The 20,169-nt window shown below is 39.9% G+C and overlaps 1 protein-coding gene across 2 annotated transcripts; it reads left to right on the top strand.

Moving 5' to 3' along the window:
• Positions 1-17,435: 17,435 nt before the first annotated feature.
• On the top strand, positions 17,436-19,371 carry her9 (hairy-related 9). 2 transcript variants are annotated; one of them, XM_059333368.1, is made up of 4 exons: positions 17,436-17,783; positions 17,936-18,031; positions 18,140-18,227; positions 18,342-19,371. In XM_059333368.1, exons 1-4 carry the CDS (start codon positions 17,676-17,678, stop codon positions 18,920-18,922), a joined length of 873 nt encoding a protein of 290 aa, XP_059189351.1. In that variant the 5' UTR covers positions 17,436-17,675; the 3' UTR covers positions 18,923-19,371. The 2 variants fall into 2 exon arrangements, with proteins under 2 accessions (XP_059189351.1, XP_059189350.1); XM_059333367.1 differs by having other exon boundaries at positions 18,339-19,371.
• The last annotated feature ends 798 nt before the right edge of the window (positions 19,372-20,169 follow it).

Here is a 20,169-nt window from a genome sequence, read left to right as displayed (position 1 = left end):
GGTAAAAAAAACTCATTGAGCAATGTTTGAACTGATGCAGTTCAGGTTGTGTGTTGGCCTCATGCTTAACAAGCACATGTTTATATTCAGAATCAGAATCAGAATTGTTTTTATTGCCAAGTAGGTTTTCATATTGAAGGAATTTGCTGTGCTGTATCTGTGTATTAGAAAAAGCAAAGTACTAAAATATTGATTAAGGCAAGTCAAAAAACAGCAGCTGAAATAGAAAATATGAATAGAAAAGTTAAGCTTTTCCTTTTTAATATGCAAAACAGGGAAAAATACAGAAAAGGATAAAGAAAAGCAAAGGTTAACTTCCTAAATGAGAGAAATTAGTTTCATATTTGTGCTCTTTCTAATTTCTTGTTGTCACTTATTCAAATAGGCATTAATTTTGTAAACTATATACATGCATATAAAGGGTGGAAAACACAAATAAACCCTCTTACACAATTTTTTTTCCACTTATTAGATTCTGGTGAATTTCTCACTTTGGTTGCCTGGGTTCTCACCAGTAATTTTTACATGCCAGTGAAATACCAAGCCAGGATTCTGCTGGCTCCTGTCTAATGAGTGCTGGTGAAACTAATAATTAAAGACATCATAAGACTGGGATACCAGTAGAGAGACAATGGCTGAGAGAGGTAATAACAGGCCATTTAAATCACCCCAAATGGGACAGCCTGGTTGGATTCAGGGGAGACCTTTTCTTCAGCCTTTCAGACATGGCCCAAAAATGTGAGGGGTGTCTGCCCGGAGCAGCATCTCTCCCAATGTGTCAGTGGGAGTACGAGAGCCGGGAGTGTCCCGAGTGTGAACCTTTCATTTTTTCCGTAGACGAAGAGTCATAAATGTCTTGTTCCTATTGTGTGGGAACTCATCTTGGACATTGTCCCCGTGGCTCTGCCCACCAGTAGCCAATAAGTGAAACATGGTCTCCTATCGAGCGGCAGTCTAGCATTCCTGGCATTTCCAGTCGGGTGTCTGGCGTAAGGTCGGAAGATACATCGTCAAGCAGAGAAACCTTGTTTTGGTCCCTTTTCCTGGTGAGGAGGTTTTGGTTGTCTCCAGACTGGAATGTCATTGTCTTCAGCATGCTTTTCAGTGCAGAACCAAAACATACTCAGTTTGACCTGATGCAGAGACCGAACCAATGACAATACCAGCATCTGAAGTTCTACAGTAAAACAACTATTTATATGACTGCAAACACAAGTCTGGCATAACCTCCCGCTTACATTTGTGACACTTCATAATGTCACCACCATGCACTGTAATCCGTCATCTTTACCACCATCTTTAAAAGGGACACTTTGTGGACTCATAGATATGTAATAATGTTGATTGACAGTAACCAAAGTTTTGGTGTATGTCCAAAGCCTCCTAATGGAAAAAATGACAGCAAATCATTCAACTGAATCCTGATAATTCCACATATTACAATGCATAAAAAGCCTACATGATTTAATAAAGGTATAATTGTCATTAACCCTCCTCTTATGTTGCAGGTCAAATTGACCAATTTTAAAGTTTAAAAAATAAGAAAAGTAGTTAAAAGTATTTTTTTAAATAAAAATAATAAAATTTAAAACTGGAAAATATATATATTTTTAAATCAATGTCATGTAAAACATTGTATTTTATATGTAGGTATTTCCAATGTACATAAAAGAAAGTTTTAGCGTGCATTTTTTATGATAAACGAGTGAATTATCCTCATTGAACCATGATCTGTGAGAGATAAAGAACACCATTGCACTTAATATTGATTGAAATGGTTAGTAATGGAGTTATTAATTAAATATAAACAATGTTTATTGGGATTGTTTAAGTTTCTGGCACTTTTACATAAATAAACATGCCCCGGGTCAAATTGACCCGCAAACATTATTGCTGTTCCTGAGAAATGAACATTACAGGAGGGTTAAAATATTACATGTGTTACAATACATTTGGTACTTACAATATTAACAAATATGTGGTTAGCATAGCTTAATATAAAAGACTGGAAGCAGCAGGGGCAGCCTAGCCTTGCTCGTGTTGAATCTGGGATAAAAAGTTGCTTTTTTGCCACTTTTTTAGCCACTTTAATCTAGTAAATTTGCAACTTTTTTCTCGAAATATTACCTGAAGTTACCAAATACAGTTCTTCGTCTGATAAAGGGTTAATGTTATTTCTATCAAACTTCCTGTTCTAGATACAACTGTCAAGTTGTGCTTGCTACTTTTGCTACACAGTTCCAGAAACACCCTGACTGATTTCCACCCAACATGAGTTCTATTTCCAGGGTGGATTTCCTATTCGTCCCTCACAGTCTAATATCTTCCATCGATGGGGTTCCTTCCTGCCTTTCGCTACTTCAGCTCCAAATTAAATGAGTAAAGAGGAGAGAGGGTGCAGTATCCCGGGCCGTGTCGGGGTCGACCATGAATTACAGTGAATGAATGAGTCGAGTCCCTGGAGGGCAGGAGACAGGCCTGGCGCTCGCTCCTGTAGCCCAGTGAAGGCATCTGCCTAATCAACACTGCAGTGGGAGTCCTCGCTTCATTATGAACTCAACAGTTATTCTCAAGAAAAGTAACCAGGGGCTTGTGTCAGTATGAGTTGGGGATAGACAACAATGGTGCCATTTTGCCTCACAGTTTGGAATGAAAAGTTCTCACAAATACAAAATGTTTTCAGAGGAGTTTGCTTGCTGAGGCAGCGAGAGTGATGCAAGAAAACTGTATTGAAATATTAGTGAATGATTAACAAATTGGTGGCTCCTTCTATTTTGGTAGGGGAACAGAAAATTATTTGATGCATGTTCATGCTCTGCTGTCCATCATAGTGACAGTATGTGATATTATCATCTGTGTTTGGTAACAAATGATTTTAAACAATGTGAATACACCTCAATCCAGAAAACTTTGTTGTCCAAGTTGATGTGGAACATTCGTCTCTTACTTGCTGTCATAAACGCTGCAAAGACACCTTTCAAAGAAGTTCTCGGCTGTGTAAAATAACCACTTTGGTGACTTATTAAAAAAATCGAAATAACTATAATCTTAGTCCTTTTGTTGTAGTTGTGGTCATCGGTTTGTGTCGTGACATTCTCAGATCTCAAGGATTACTTCAGGAGCACAATCTTGTTACTACCATCAGAAATCATGGTTAAAACTACTAAAGTCAGACTTAACTTGAAAAAAAAAAACAACAACTGTGGAGTATTCCTTTAATCCCATGAATTTATAAATGTAGACTCTGTTTATTGTATCATCAGTGGTTTGGTCCTGTAAAACGCTGCACAGATTCAGGTCACAATCTTTGGAGAGTCCCTGCCTGCTACAACACATCTTCTTTTTTTCTCTTAGATGAGGGGAAAGTTGATGAGGAGCATTAACTCTTACTTGCAGTCATAAAATAAAGTGTTAAAGGGAAAACAGCATGCACTGTTTAGGAGTGAACCCTAAGGCCCAGTGTTTTACCACTCTGGATTTAAAGTCTCGTTACTGGGAGATTATTAGACTTAATCTAGTAAAGAGGAGCGTGAAGTTCCGATCACCCTGAAGGCCTCTGGGAGTCTTTAAAAAACAGTAGGGGAATTCATCCGAGCTGGCCATATGTTGCCTCCCTCGTGCCTCCTCTGTGAGGGGGGAGAGGTGTGGCGAATTCTCAAGTGAAGCCCATTCAAACATCACCTGAGGCTCTTAGCTGGCAGGTAGTGCCTCAGCCAGCGGTCAGAGCAGTCCACTGTGTTGTGAATGGGATGAGATGTTGATGACGGAGCACCGGGTCACCCGCGGTGTGGAAGGAGAGTGAGCCTTGCCTCGGGGCAGGTGGAGGCCGGGTAGCAGTGGAGCGGTGAGGTGCAGAGGGTGACCATTATGGGAGCCCTTTGAACTGCAGGCTGCAGGTGGAAATTGCTTAGTCAGCAGGTCACTTTTTTCATCCTGCTTAAGGGGTGAGCCTGGAGAGTCAAGCTGATGCTAATTGTCCTTGATGTGGTGGTCTGTGACTGAGATTTACCAGTCATCATGACCAATCCATTGTCCATATTCACCAGCAGTGACCCAGACTCTTCCACTTTGATGTGATAAGACAAATGCTCACTATAATCAAGCACTATTTTAGAAAGCTTGCACAAAAGACTAAACACACAGATTTGAAACCAGATTCTGCAAAGTCTGCAACAAAGATGACTCTGCATATATCTGTTCTTGTATTTGATATAAGGTCCAGTGATGACCCTCGACGGACTCAGTGCATGTCCAGAACTAAGGATCTGCTGGAGGAGCGGGCCTAAGGGCCACAGCTGCTGTTTTTACTAGCTGAATAAACCCATGATGTCCTCCCTACTGTTTCATTCAGCACAAATGTCGGGGCATGTGATCCTCAATGGAAACAAATTTTGCAAAGCAAATAAATGAGTGGACACAACCACTTTGCTTTTGGGCATATTTACAATACACAACCATATATTATACAATATAATAGAATGTATACAAAGGTTATTGTTTCTAGTATTTAAGGGAAATGAACTGAAGGTTTTCTGAAAAAGCAAAGTTGATGTGTTATTGTGATGGTGGCATTGTTGAGGACAAATTTAATTGTCTCCTGTCATCATGTGTTGTTTTCCAAAAGTGACTTTTTAATAAAATTTCTGTTTTGAAAATACTTTTTTGAAAGAGCATAGCAGCTTTGAAAGAGTGCCTGACATGCCTTATTATATGACATTTCTGTTTTAGGTAAAATTATTTTATACTCTGAAATCTATAATCTGAAATTTGTTATAAATAAGAAATGCATGTCCATAGAAAAAGATTATTCGATATGTTTGTCAATAGACATCTCTCACCCAAATGATTCTTAAGTTTTATTTTGATTATTATTTTTTTTTAAATAATTATCATTCATTTCATTGTTGTTACTGTTATTGGTATTGTTTTCATCAATTATTATTATTGTTAGTGTTGCTTTCTTTCTTTGTTAAATAGACTGCTATGACCAGATGTTTATACATTTATATAACTATTAAAACAAAGAAAAAAAAGACAGGAAAACATTTAATGTCTTTCTTTCTTATTTTCTGATATATATGATTTTCAAAATAACACAGTTATTTGTTTTTTTTGTAAATTACTTTTGTTGGATGAATTCTAGAGGTTACTACTCGCATTTATGTTATCTTTCAGTTAATTGATACCATTAATTATATTGTTTAAAAGGAGCAGATGCATTCAGTAGATCAGGTTCGGTTATACTCAGCAGGACAGCAGAATGTAATTTCCCAACAGCACTATGTGAAACTATTTGGAAAATGCACTCTACGTATTGTAGCTAAAAAAGCTAAATTCCACTGGAATTGGACTGTCGTTCAGATACTGTGGAGTCAAAGAGCGAAATGAATCTCCGGACACAGTCGGCTTGACTGGAGCCACATGACTCAGGAGACCTGCTACTCCTCACTGGAATCTCTTTGTGTCTCCGCAGACCCAGGCCACCCGACCACAGGGGCTCCAGACCATCGGAGTATTACACACAGACACACCAGCATGAGTAAATACTACTGATTCACAGCAAACAACCCACCCCCCGAAACAATGCCGTGATTTGTTAGTCAAATTGAAGAGCAGCTGATGAGATATAGAATTTGCATAAAGTGGCTAGACTTCAAATGAAGCGTACACAAAAGGTTGTTTCCATAATTGTTTTACAGGCTGTTTTTCTACTGTGGCGATACCATCAACACAAACAGTTATAAACTTTCTGTCTGACTTTTATGAGGGGGAATCGGTGAAAGGGGGCTCCTGGGGGGTTAACAAAGAGAGGTGTGCCTCTGCTAAGGGAACAATTAAACAGATTAAGCTTGATCAACTCACAACTGTTGGAGCATACACTGTATATCTGATGGTGCTCTGTGCTGTATACTCTACTGCAGCAGCCCTGTCCCCGCTGTGTGTCACACTGCTACTCACATCCAACAGATCAAGGCCTTGGCCCCCACGGTCCCCTGTTAGCCCCCAGCCAGCCTCCAGGTGGGCGCTGCTAATGAGCCCCAGTCGTAACTCCGGCGTGGGCCTCTTCTTCCCAGGGTTGGAGGGGGCAGAGGGGGTCTGCTGGCTGGGTCAGCACCAGGCAGGGGGCTGGGGATGGGACAAGGAAGAGAAACACAAGAGGGGAGAGCTGAAAATCACACTTTTCAGACCTTATTAATGGTGAGTTTGTATGAGTGTGGGAAAATCGAGTATGAGGGCCTTGTAAGGGAAAAGCCTCTGCCACATGGTGCATTATGAAAGAGAAGTCCATTTTGTGCTCTTTGATCTGCGTTTATTGTAATTGACCACACAGTAGTCCACTTGTTTCCGTGCGTGCTGAATGGGCCAGGCGGTCGGTTCTCTTTGCCTTTACAGTGTGAGATATTCCAGAGTAAACAACCCCTCCTTCGGCCGGCCGCGATGCGATACACGTGAAAGAGACTGCAGTGACTAATGGGAGCGTTTGTCTGATGCTGCCAGCCTCCGCTTTTGTTTCCTAGGCTTTTGATGTGATTGATACATGGTGTTTTCAGAGACACAAATCGTCTCCTCCGCAATGTTTGGCCCAAAATAAAAGTTAAAGGGAGGGTACGCACTGTGGAGTGTGTGAATCTCCACATCAGAGGGAAAGGAAGGGCGGTGGTGTTTGGGGTTTAGAGGGGACTTTGATGATGGGATGATGTTGGAGGTGACCACAAACATGGAAACGCCAAAAGAAACCTTTGGCCCTCTTTGTTGGCTACAATCAGCTTCTAGCCACGACCAACAGACACAACAGTTTTCTTTGCCATTTTACTCTGGACATAAAAGAATCCCAGCAACTTGTCCTGCTCATCCATGTCCTTTGTTTTACCTCCGGTCTTGTTCAGGAATGTGCTGAGCTCAGCTTAACATGAAGGATTGGAACTCCGTCAGCATCTTGCAGAGTCAGCATCTCTGGCTCTCAAAGTGGAGGAACGTGATGAATCTGTAATTACTCAGAGTCCTGTCTTTTCCACGGTAAAATCTGTTCTTATGTAAATGAGGAAAACTGGCCTTTAAATCATCCGGATGCTAAGTGGAGGGCTGTTCCAGAGCTCAGGGACCAGCACAGACACATCACTACCACTGCATGGTTTGACTAGACTCAATTCACTTCACCAGGTTCTTTTCTCTATTTCATTTTCTCACACAGCGGATAGCACTCAATCAGTGTAGGGGGATTCTCAGCTGATCCCAATAGTGTTGCTGTGTGAAACTGTTTCATTTACTTTTACATTTAGTCATTTAGCCTTTTATCCAAAGTGACCTACAGAAAAAGGAAAACAATTAAGGTATAGTGCGATAAGAGCCGTTAGTGCAGCAATAAGTGCTGGTGACATTTCTTTAAGGAGTAGAGTTGTGGTGTGGTGCTAGGAGAGAAGGGCTGGGTCTCAGGAGTTTTTAAAGGTAGAGAGGGACACCCCTGCTCTGGTAGGAACTGGTAGTGCCTTCCACCAACGGGGAACAACAAACGCAAAGAGTTTGGATTGCCTTGAACAAACGGGTGGCAGAGCCAGGCGCCGTTCATTGGAAGAATGCAAGGATCTTGAGGTAGCGTGTATGAGGGTGTTCAAGTAGGTGGGTGCAGTACCTGAGACAGCTTTGTAGGCGAGCATTAGAGATTTGAATTTGATGCGGGCTGCAACAGGTAGCCAGTAGAGCTCAATGAGCAGCAGTGTGACATGTAATCTTTCTGGCTGGTTGGAGACCAGGCACGCCGCCATGTTCTGGATCATCGGAAGGGGTTTCCACTGAGTTGTGACATCATTTTTAGTGAGACAATCACCGAATCATTACATATTCAACCAAAAAAATTGACTGCATTTTGTCTGCTGTAGTAGTGTAGTGCATGGCATTGTTTTCCTGGCATTTTTAAATATCTGGGATCAATTGAATAAAAAACTCAGCTGCTAATGATGGTAAAATTTGCAGGTTTGTGTAGGATGTCCCGTGTTGCACAAGTAACAATTTGGTCTGCGGTCTGGTTTTAACTCCAGTTTCCAACTCCAAAAACCCAACACATAACTACATTACCCACAAAGCAACTCCACTGCCTACAGTTCAGTTGGCAAATCAGTTGTATTATGCTAATAGTAGCTGTTGTAGCCTCGAGCCACAAGCCTCAAGCAGAGATCATGATAAGGCTATAGTAGTCTAGTAACTTTACTTTCTTTCTAACACAACACATTTTTAAATTTTCAAACGTGTAGTCTTCAATCTCAAACATTTATCAGACTTCATACAGCTCCCTTTGGAGCTACAAAAGGCTTTACACAACTTTTTTCCCCATATATGTTCCCCTTTAAGACAATCAATACAATTATCTAGGCACAAATATATAAAATGCTTCTATCTTGATGATACTAAATAAAAAATATTAATCAATAAATCACTTTTTATATTAATATTCCTCAGCTACTAATAAAAAGTTGAATGATGAGTCAGTGTCAGTGACCTGCAGCCCGTCACCTCGTCCCCTAGCATTTGCACTCAAGAATGGGCAAACATTGAGGCGTTTTTTCGGTTCTCTAACCTCCATTATGGGTGTAAAAAGAGTTGGTTTTACTGGGGCACCATTTTTGCACGTGTTGGATCTCCCGCGGTGCTGGTCAGTCACAGTGGAATCCCCTTGCTCATGGGTTCACACCAACGCCATAAAGGAGTCTTTGTCACCGATGAGCGGGGTCATCTCTCTCCTCCACTGGCCAATAAACGTTCACATTCTCCACGTTTCTTATGATTTTGTTTAGCTCACGGGCCCTGAACAAAAGTGCAAAGACTTGAATTATTCACAGGGAAATGAATAAAGGATTAATTTGCATTGATTTTGCTCCTCCACAAAAGGAGTCATTTTTTGTCCAGAAGAACTAGAGAGTAAAGCATTTCTTCAACCAACAATCTGAACAAAAAGATCAATGGTATGTTTTAATATGGCTATCAAGGAGAGAAATCTCTAAACTGGCGCTTTGTGTTTATCAGTTTGAGGGATTTTCCACTTAGACTGACTCTGACTTTTGTGTGGAATTTACGCTTTTGGTCCCAAATAGAGAAAACATCAATCTAAATTTGAGTAATTTGGCCTGTGAAGGTTCGGAGAGGTTCTTTATAAATCAAAACTGATGGAGGAGTTGGTCTGTTAATGTGGCGACAAATGTGCCTTTTTCTGCTCTGTGTTCATCTGTTTGACTCATTCAGCAGCAATCACCACAGCCTGTGAAAAGGCTTGTTCTCCTTTTACATGTGTTTGGTTTGGCAGGAATGGATTAGACACAAGCCCAGTTTAAACCAAAAGAGGGATAACGCTGATTTTCTGCCTGTTTTTCTGTCTGTCTGTCTGTTTGTTGGTTATTTGCAGCCACAGTGACATTTGGCATAAAGGAAAAGCTTGAATGAAGCACAAGAAAAACATCTTTTACATGCAGTTGTTATAATTACAAGTATTTTTTAAGAAATAGGTTGTAAAGACATAAAAGATGTTTTTTAACTACATATATATATATATATATATATATATATATATATATATATATATATATAATTTCCTTATCATTAGGCATAGATAAGAATAAAAAAAAATGAAAAATTGAAATGAAAAATGAAAAAGAATGGGGGGTAAATCAAAACAATTGAAACAAGACATTTCCTCACAAATCTTTGCTTTTTAATACTGTTATTAAGCAATTAGACAAAAAAAATCAAATTATTTATAAGCAAAACAAAAGAGGGAATTTTGTTTATTCACTTTCTGCAAGGCATGATTATATTAATCATGTCAGAGCGTTGATGTTGATTATAGCTTGAATGATGGATTAAATCATGAAAAACACTTTTAATTTGTAACCTGTGTGTCAGTTAGCTAGCATTTGTCTTTAATAAAACTATTTTCTCCGCTTCCATGATCTCTGTGACGAAACAAAAACATGTTCACCCTACATGATGAACTGTAAAACCTGTTGTATGTCACATGTAAAAAGTACTCCAGGTAGCAAAAGGAACAGGACGAATTGAGGTTAAGAGGAAAATATGCATATTGTTGCACTCAAACATCATTTCTTTGACACTAAGTCGATTTTTAGATTTTCTTTGCCCTCCCTGTTTGATCCTTTGTCTTTGCGGTGCCCACCCTCTGTTTTAAATCCAGGGCCTTGTATGCAGAGGGATGAGGGGGTTGCCAGTCCCATGGAGCGCAACCTTGTTCGAGAGTGCCCAAGAGGGCCATATCTGTCATAGCACATTCCACTGTGGAGCTATGATATGAATGAAGTGCTGTGGTGTGCCCGAGCTGCAAGTGTGGAGCTCAAAGGGCTTCTGAAATGCTGTAATGTAATTATGTGGACAGTCTCTCAGATCCATTAGCTTGAAATGGTTCTACAGCCCCCATTCAGCCAGTGGGCTGCCATGTCTTTTCTCAGGGGGGGCTCTGAAGTCATCTGAAAAGACCTCCTCTGTACTCATTGTGCTCATTGTCTTTGTAAAGCCTGTTATTAGTGGGGGAATCAAGTTACGGCACACCACTGATGAGAACTTCAGAGATTTTACAGTTACAGGTGGGGGGCATATTCTTTACTGGGCATCTGTGCCTATTAATCAAATCAAATTTGAAGAAAAATAATTGATTTCACCCCGGGGTCAAGAACTCTGCAAACTTTTGCCTCCTTTAATTACTCCCTCCAATTCCTAAATCTGTTAAAAAGTGAATTATTTGGAGTTCTTTATGAATAAGAGCACACTTTTTTTTATAATTAATGTCATTTGTGTCAGTGCTGTTACAACATTGTTTTTCATCATCTAAATTTTCATCATGTAGTAATAGTTCAAGACGTGAATTCAACAGAAAACATTTTTACTCATATAATGTCAAATTTTATAGATATGAGTCCTTCCCCATGTCATACAAATTATATATTTTTTTATCTGTTAATGCAACATTTTCTGGATATTTTTTATAAAACACAAAATGTGAGTTGTGTGTTTGAGGGTAGAGATTTTTAGGATTTTTTTCAAGAAAAACAAGAAAACGGATATGAGGATTTAACTGAGTAATCACTGTTTTTATCCACTGTGTTAAACAGTCACATCTCTTAAAATCTGAACAATTAAAGCATGTTTATTTCACTTAAAAACTATTTAACAAGCTGGCCGTGAAAACTCTCCTCGCAGCCAAGAGTCCAGATAAAAGTGTAGATTGCATTAGCGTTGTAGTTTACAAAACTTCCCTCAAACATTTATTTAGGAATCAAATTAAAGGTTCCAGCAATTTCCAAAATTTGATTTAGTACTTTGTGTTTACCTAATCTCTGGCATTCACACAGACACCAGTGGAAATGTCCAAATGCGTCACTGCACAACTTTAAAGGCCTTTCCCATGCATAGCAGTCTAGTGACCCATTCTAAATAACCTATATCATTGGGGAACTGCGGTTTATAAAGGAGTCCATTGGGACCTCTGCTGAAAGGGTTTTTTTGGGTGGAAGCCTGGATGAAAAGTGCAAAGAGGAGGATAAAGAAAAGTATAGGAGATGTCAGGACGCCTTTGGAAGGAAAACAAACTGCAGAGACCAATGTGAGTTGACTTAATCTGATTAGACTAACCTCATCAACAGCCCACTTAAAAGGGAGAAGAAAGCCCTGAATTGGGGCGAGAAGCAAGAGAAAAGGGTCCCTCTCTGTTCAGAAAGCCAAAGAGCCTCCGTGAATACACCACATTGTACTGGACATGCTGGTCTGCAGATGGCAAAATGACAACAAGCTGCTTGAAAAGTGAGGCAAATATAATTGATCTCAGGGTTTTTTTCTGCAGGTATGAAAACAGCCAAGGGAGTAATGAGATTAAAGGAAGAATAAAGTGAAAGTGCATGAAAAATACCACTTTCCCTCACGTTTGTGGTGCAAACATGCAGCTTTGAAGCCTTTGACTGAACGCACCCACCCCTGTAATGCCATGAGAAATATTTCCAAATTCATATTAATTTATTCAAATTCTGACCCCTTATAAAAGCACCCTGCAGTCTTGGTAATACATCAAACGTGGAATAGTTGAACAGGAAAATAGTTGTTTTAATACCAGCACAATTGATGGGTGTTTAAAAAAACCTTTTAATACATCTGGCCACTCCCAAATGTAAGAAATCCCTAGCAACAATGCACATGAAATATCTGGTCCTGGCAGGGGGAAAGCCCTTCAGATCTTTTGCCAATGTCTGCGAGGAAAAGTGCACATATTTTTACACAAATATTTGTTAATATTTAGTTTAATTAGATTCCATAATGAATCATCAGCCCTGTGTTTGTGGTATTCTGCAAATCCCTCTACTTAAAGTGGGGAGGTGAATGCAGCAGCCACAGGTGTCCTTTCACTCAGAAGCTTAGATCTGCTGGTGTTGGGTTTCTGGCTTTACTTGTTTCACAAACCTCACAGCACTAACTGGGACTAACAGGACCTTTGAAGTCCTGCTGTCTTCTCTGATGTGGAAACAAGACATCACATGGTTGAGTCCTGATCATCATCATGTATCTGGATATTACTTTGTGTCAGAGGTAGAGGAAGTAGTCAGATCCTTACTTAAGTTGTAATACCAAAATTTACGGTATTAGGTGCAAAAGTCCTTCTTTTAATTTCGTTTTAAGATAAAGTAGATATGTGCCATTTTCTGAAAACATTTGTTTGTGTTTTTAGTGTATTTTTGTTGTTTTTTTTAAACATATTTTTATTTATTTTTGTATTTCTCAGACTTTTATATCACTATTGCTATCGCTCTTTTAAGTTATTTTAGTTCTTTTTTTCATTTTTATTTCAAATCTTTCATGTCTTTATTTTTATTTTATTTGATGGTTGTTGTTTTAACTGATTTTTTTCCCACTACTAGTGTATTTCCATTTAATGGTATTTAATTTAAATCGATGGTTTGGAAACAGATTTTGAAACCTGGAAAGTTTAGACAAAATAGGTATTTGATGGGCTGATTCCAGAATTGTAGGCTTTCAAATAGCATTTAGACCTTAATGTTTGGAAATAAAAGTTTAAAAAAATAATTATTAGATGTCATGGATAAAAAATTTTTTTTTAAAAAGCATTTACAGATATCGGTCTTAGACTAGTGCCTCAGTATTTGTTAAATCCATGGCTATGGAACTGACTATTATCTATCATAATTTGAGAATATAATTAACAATGCATCAATATGTAAGCAGTGATTTACAGCTGCAGTTGATGGAGGTGGAGGTAATCTACAATCTTAATCACTAAAGAAATGGGTAACTAAAACTACCAATAAATGTAGTGTAGCAGTTCAATATGTCCCTATTGTATAGTACAAGTACCACACATTTGTGAGTACATGTATACATTCCACCGCAGTGTTTTATCTGACAGTATTTTAGTAAAACCAATGTGAAGCTTCCAAAGGTTTAGCAGCATCCGGTTTGGTTACTTTTCTGCTCTGCCTCTTTGAAATAGCCACAGTATCTGAAACAAAGCGAAAACCACCCAAACAGGCATTGTGAGCGCTCTGTGTTGAGGATTCATGGTGGTAAACACATCTACTAGCACTTGATTGGGGGGTTTGTATAAAGGGATTGCCTAGCCAAAACCAGCTAATACAGATATAATTGACTCTCCTTCTGCATTCTGCACATGGATTTGGAGAAGTGCACAGGCTCATTGTACAACAACAAATTAAGCAGGCGGCAGTGAAAAGGAGCTGTTGAGCATTCACCGGATCTGGACAACAGACTACTGAACACTGCTAAATCTGCAAACACAGCTTCTCCCTCCTTTCATCTCCCCTGCAGACCTCCGCCTCATAAAGTCAAAAAGCAAGTGCTTTTGGCTCTTGTCTGCTGAATGTTGATCGTCTCTTATAAAACAGCAGTGATTTCTGTTCCCTGCATTCCTCCGGTCGGCATCAGCTTTAATGATGCTCTAATGATGGAGTCACTCCAAAAGTTTCTTTGACTTGAAGGGGAATTCCAGCTCTTTGTTGTCTGAGCCCGACATCTTTGAAATGCAGGAATGAAGAGGGCGAATTATTGATGGGTTTGGAAATACCAAGAGTTGTCAGACTAGTTCTGACTTCAGATCAGGTTCAACAGGTGCTGCTTCACCTATACAGAATTATTAAACCAAAATGGCATTAACTTCACTACTGCGAGGAGCAGTTGTGTAATCTGCTCGGAGCTCTGTAGAATTAGATCTGCATCATTTGGGCCGATCCGAAAGCAAATAAAGGCGATGTGAGCCCAAGCACACACAGCTGGCCCTTGAGACTCAGGATCCTGGGTAAACAAGGGTCCAGCATGCCTCAGCACAGCTCAGCCATGAGGAGGGGGGAATGAGCCAGTGAACAATAACTGAAACTCTACTAGAGACTGGGCTGAAGCGGGGCTTAGCAAAATTTTATTACATTTGGCCTGTTTCAATAGACTGCTGACCAAAAGAGGATCACAGACTTTGTCATCAGTTTTAAGATTACTATGACATCTACGCCTCCTTAGACTCTGTAATGCTCCTATTGTTGCAGTACACCCACTGATTTAACGTGGAAATCTGCAGATTTATAAAGGCTGATCAGAAACTGTCACATTGTTAATGTTTATAACTGTATCAGCAGCTTCAAGTGTTACTTTTACTTTTTTGTATTTACTAATATAAGTATTTGGATTATGGAGCCATTGTATTAAAAATAATAGACTTCAAATTACATTTTTTTTGTTTGCTCTTGAGTTTTAAAGTTGTATTGCATTTTTCTATCTTATTTCCAAAAATATGTTGGTTTCATTTAGTTTCTTTACTTTATAAGAATATAATACTGGCATATATATATATGTTTATACTTCACAGTAAACTTAAGGTTTTTTTCACAGTAACATTATTATAGTCATGCAAATATTACTTAGAATTTAAATTAACTAAAGATGTATGCAACATGAAGTCTTTGCATGTGTCAACTCTGGCTTTTTTAACCATGTACAATCATGTGTTTTATGAAATTGCACTGTCCCCTTTTAAATAAACTAATAATAATAATAATAACAACATATGTCTGTAAGATAGTATTATAAGGTACATGTAGACTGCACATGTACAGGCATGTGCATATCCTACTGTGTTTGCACAAGTTCTATGTATGCATGTTTGCACACATCTGCAATAAAGTGTCATTACAAATTAAACATTTATTTAGAAAAAAATCCTCTGGGAAATACAGCATATAAAACATACTTTGTAATATAATTTATATACACTATAAATATATATTATTTCCTTCTGTGTTTTTTCTTCACATCCCCCTCATTTTCAACTGTTCAGTTTTGCTTTTAATGTATTTTCTTATATATTACCATTAACTGAAATGTGACAGATCAATGCTTTGTGTCTGACCTAGCCATTTGGCAGGTATAAAAATGAATACACTGGATTATGAGAACATTGTCATTAGGTTGAAACATATATGTTTATATAAAACAAAATAGCTTTTAATTTGTATTACTAGTTTTCTACAGTAATTTGGACACAGATGTGCCACCTTGTGGTCATCTCAATCCAATGCTCATTAAAGAAAACTTTCCCCTGTCTTCCCACAGAGACTTTATCTCTTTCTGTCTACTTTTTTGATACAGCAAAAAAACAAACATTTTTCAAAAATAAATTATCATTATTGTTTATTTAATTGTCAGGACATTAATGACTCCAAATAAGGAAAATATTTACAGAGCCTAGTCAAGAGAATCATTATTTTCCTTGTAAAACATCCATAGACATTAGGCAACAATTAATGTAGGCTTTATTTAAATGACAGATCTTGAGTGCACGTGTTGATTAAATTTGAATTGTTAAATGCCCTGAGATCCATCATGTTAAATTGGTTCACTTTTAAAAACAACAGCCGCTAGATGGTGCTCTTCTCCTTCAAACACTGTAGCACCATGTTACAAACAGTCTCCATTACTCACTACATATATCTGATGGAAAGGATGTTAAATGTCAAGCAGGATTATATTTTTGTGTTCTGATGATTACACATGCATCTTTAAAAAAAAAAAAAAAAAAAACATCCTGTGAGACACACAGACACAAAAGCCCTAACATTACATGGTATTTAATATTGACATTGTTGCGGGGTTTTTTAAAAAATGATTTTGTTGTTACCTACTTTTATCTACAGGGATATTTCGGTAATTTTTCTGAAATAAATAAATAAAATAACCTCAGTAATGGTTTTATGTGCTAAACTATTGCCTCTTCTTCAATTGAAAATGAGATTTTTCAGCCTAAATATATTTCTCATGCAGTCCCAATGCATTTCAACATTCACATTTTTTTCTGCTCTACTCTATTCTATCCTCTTTAAATATAATGTTTCCAGATTCCCAGGCTTGACATTATATGCTCCTTGGTCTCCAAGCTGTAATCTGCAAATTTTGGCACGTGCTCTGCGTAGACCGGAGAAGACTTTGCGCGAACGGCACGCGGACAGATGTGCGTCCCCCCTCCTCCTCCTCCTCTTTCCCTTTGAGCGGCTCCCGCTCCGGGATGATTGACACAGAGCTGTTCCCACGGCCAATGAGAGCGCGCGCTGCTGTATTTGCATAGAGCGGCCGCATGCCATTGGCTTGCCGCGTGCAACTTCAAACCGCCTCGCGTGCCTTTACAGATGTCTTCTCCTTGGAGGCGCAAAGAGTCTTAAAAATAGATCAAATGTGCATTTGTTTTCATGTGAGGCCAAGAAAATGTTTATGCTCGAAGTGAAATGAAATTTGTTGCTATAAGTCACTGCAGGCATTTCAGGAGGGAATACGTGAAATTAAAAATATAATAGAGTATTGGCACTTGTTTATAACGCACACATACGCACGCATTTTATTAGAAGCATGAATCAATTTGCAGCCTCAAAAAAAGAAGAAAATGAATCATGATAGAGCCTAAAGGCCTACATATGCGTAATTCTTTTGATTAAACTGCTGTTCAAAGCTACTGGCTGCACTGTCAAAGACTCAGTCAATACAGACTCCACATTCTTCCAGTACACACACACACACACACACACACACACACACACACACACACACACACACACACACACACCAGGCAGTATAAGATTTTTGACGAGCACAGAGCAAAGTTGGAAGCAAACATCCAGCGCATTCCCCTCCCTTATCACTTCACAGCCCGGCCCGGCCCATCGGCCCGGCCGCTGCTGCTCGCTCCGCTTTGTTGTTTGTCCCTGCAGGGCTGATTGAGCAGCGCGTGACTGACGGCCCGCGGGGGTGTTGTCCAATCAGCGGTCTGCCCCGCGCCCAATGGGTGAGTCCTCGCTGCTATTGGCTGAAGCGAGTGTGGGAAAGAATGCAGAGAGGGTTTCACACGAACTGGGAGCACGCGAGCCGTCTATAAGTAGCGCCGCGGCGTGTGTCGGCTGCAGAAGCACAGAGTCGCCCCGCGCGGTGTAGCACACGCTCTCATACTCACATGACAGCTCAGTGATAACAAGCGACATTACGCACAGTGATCGGTGGGACTTCAGACGTCTCTCATATGTTCTGCGGCGACTCGACGTGAACTTTCAACGTCTTTGATTTCTTCCGGAGCTTCCAAAAAGGATTTACTTCTTTACGATTTTCCCCTGGTTTGATCAACGATGCCAGCTGACACTATGGAGAAGCAGACGGCTTCCCCTATTGCCGGTGCCCCCGCAAACGGAACTCACACACCGGACAAACCGAAAAATGCCAGCGAGCATAGAAAAGTAAGTTTTCTTTTAATTTTCCAAAAGCTTTCTTATGTGCGACTGTTTAATGATGGATTCCAGCTTGCAATGCAGTTAATAAGTTTTTTTAATGGTGTGACATGACGTGCAATGCAAGAAATTTATGTAGAATTGTTGTTGTTTTTTTGCAGTCATCCAAACCCATCATGGAGAAACGCCGGAGAGCAAGAATTAACGAAAGCCTTGGGCAGCTCAAGACTCTCATCCTGGACGCACTTAAAAAAGATGTAAGTTGAGATCATTTAAATGCTTTAACAACTTTTGTATATGCACATGTTACCTCGTTTTAAATGCCCCTAGAATACAGAATTAATTGTTCATGTTATGTCCTACAGAGCTCCAGACACTCAAAGCTGGAAAAAGCAGACATCCTGGAGATGACAGTGAAGCACTTAAGAAACCTGCAGCGTGTCCAGATGAGCGGTAAGTTTATTCAATCACATAAGTGGGTCACAAAACATTAGGAAGTCTTTATGGAGCTGTTGAAAGAGTCACAAGTGCGTCTCTAATATCCGCTCTCTTTCTTTCTCCCAGCAGCACTCTCAGCTGATGCCACCGTCCTGAGCAAATACAGAGCTGGATTCAACGAGTGCATGAACGAGGTCACCCGCTTTCTGTCCACCTCAGAGGGGGTGAACACGGAGGTGAGGTCGAGGCTCCTCAACCACCTATCCAGCTGCATGGGCCAGATGATGTCCATGAACTACCCGCAGCAGGCCGCGTCTCAGCAGGCTCACCTGGCTCAACCCCTCCATGTGCAGCTCCCCTCCACTCTGCCCATCAACGCTGCTGCTATGGGCTCCAAACTCAGTCCTGCAGAGGCCGTCTGCCCCAAAGTGTTTGGTGGGTTTCAGCTGGTGCCCGCATCAGATGGACAGTTCGCGTTTTTGATCCCGAACCCGGCCTTCGCATCCACCACAGCCCCAGTCATCCCCCTTTATGCCAATGCAGGAGTGCCTGTCGCGGTTAACGCCAGCCCGTTGCACGGTAGCTCCGCACCGACTACAGCCTCTCCAGTCCACGGCATGACGTCTTTCTCCGGGGGGTCCCAGGCTGTCAGCCCGGTCGGAGTCAGCACCGGCCCAGAGGGCAGCGAGCCTGTGTGGAGGCCTTGGTAGCGCACAGGACAAGAGACTCATGTCAAACCAGTTTGCATTACTTTTCCAGTTTAGACATTTAACTGACTGCACAGACAACTGTTGCAGGGGTTGAACCTGTGACTTTTTTCCGCTACGGGACGGTAACTCTAACCACTTAATGCCCTCCAGTAGCTCTCATTGTTTCGTTTTATGGAACAACAACGTTTTGGGTTTTTTTATAGCCTAATTTATTTTCTGATTCCAATGTTTGGATGTTGGCGATAAATATGCTGTATACATGTGGAAGATTTATAGAACTTTTTTGTTATGAAGTACTTTTTATGAAAAGGTTTTAGTTTTGTACAGATGTGTTATTGATTGTTATACCAAAGCTGTGTTTTATATTTTTTGTTTTGTGTTGAAAAGAAAAAAGTGAAGTTGGGTGATGCCCCATTGTTTTAATAAATGACTTTTCAGAAATTAATTTCCTGTCTACAGCCTGTTTCTATAATGTCCATATTGCTTCATTACTTTATTCAGGAGTAATAAGAGTCATTTAGCATTTTGGGTCGTGCGTAAAAGGCACAGTCCATGCGTAAAAGTCACATTAATGAAATTAGGGAATATAACTTTATAACAACTCACGACGGTTATAGCTGAGGCCGAATCGAAGCTGCAGTCTATCGATTATGTTCCCAATATGAACCCTTGCATCAATTTATCTACTAGGTTTTTAAGTGGGCATCTTGTCACCAGTTTGGCGGGAGCTCCTTATATCTGACACGCAGGAGAATAGTCTAGGGGGCAATGGGGTGTATTTTTCTATTGCCATAAAGGTAATTAAAAGTTTGAAAAGGGTCTCATCCTGTATGCAGCGGGAGCTTTAAGAAGTCTTAAACCCTATTCATGAGCCTGGGAAATGCGCTCAGGGGTTAATGTCGCTAACAGATTGCCTCAGTGAAAGGAGAATATGGAAGGATCTTCGCTTCCTTTTGTGTATCAATTGTTCAATTCCACTCCCAGTGGGCCTACACCTCAATAAAGGAGAAAACGAGGGAACTTGGTTGGACTTTGTTTTGATGGCGAGGGAAACCTGAGGAGGACCGGGCGGATAAAAAAAACACTGCAGGTTAAAAAATATTTTAAGATTTGTTTTTGACGTACTGTCTCTCTCTCTCTCTCTCTCTCTCTCTCTCACTCACACACACACACACACACGCACAGTTAATATAATTTGCCTTTTATTTATATAGGCTACAGTACGTGGCTCAGCTTCAAACGTTTCT

The sequence above is a fragment of the Centropristis striata genome, chromosome 5 (genome assembly GCF_030273125.1).
Source record: "Centropristis striata isolate RG_2023a ecotype Rhode Island chromosome 5, C.striata_1.0, whole genome shotgun sequence".
NCBI lineage: Eukaryota > Metazoa > Chordata > Actinopteri > Perciformes > Serranidae > Centropristis > Centropristis striata.
This window is presented reverse-complemented; position numbering and strand designations above follow the sequence as displayed.

What these genes read in the sequence shown, in the direction of transcription:
- her9 (XM_059333367.1), top strand. Translation starts at nt 17,676, where the DNA reads ATGCCAGCTGACACTATGGAGAAGCAGACGGCTTCCCCTATTGCCGGT. An exon ending in ATGCCAGCGAGCATAGAAAA is followed by an intron (nt 17,784 to 17,935) that starts GTAAGTTTTCTT and finishes GTTTTTTTGCAG; the next exon opens with TCATCCAAACCCATCATGGA. An exon ending in GCAGCGTGTCCAGATGAGCG is followed by an intron (nt 18,228 to 18,338) that starts GTAAGTTTATTC and finishes TCTTTCTCCCAG; the next exon opens with CAGCACTCTCAGCTGATGCC.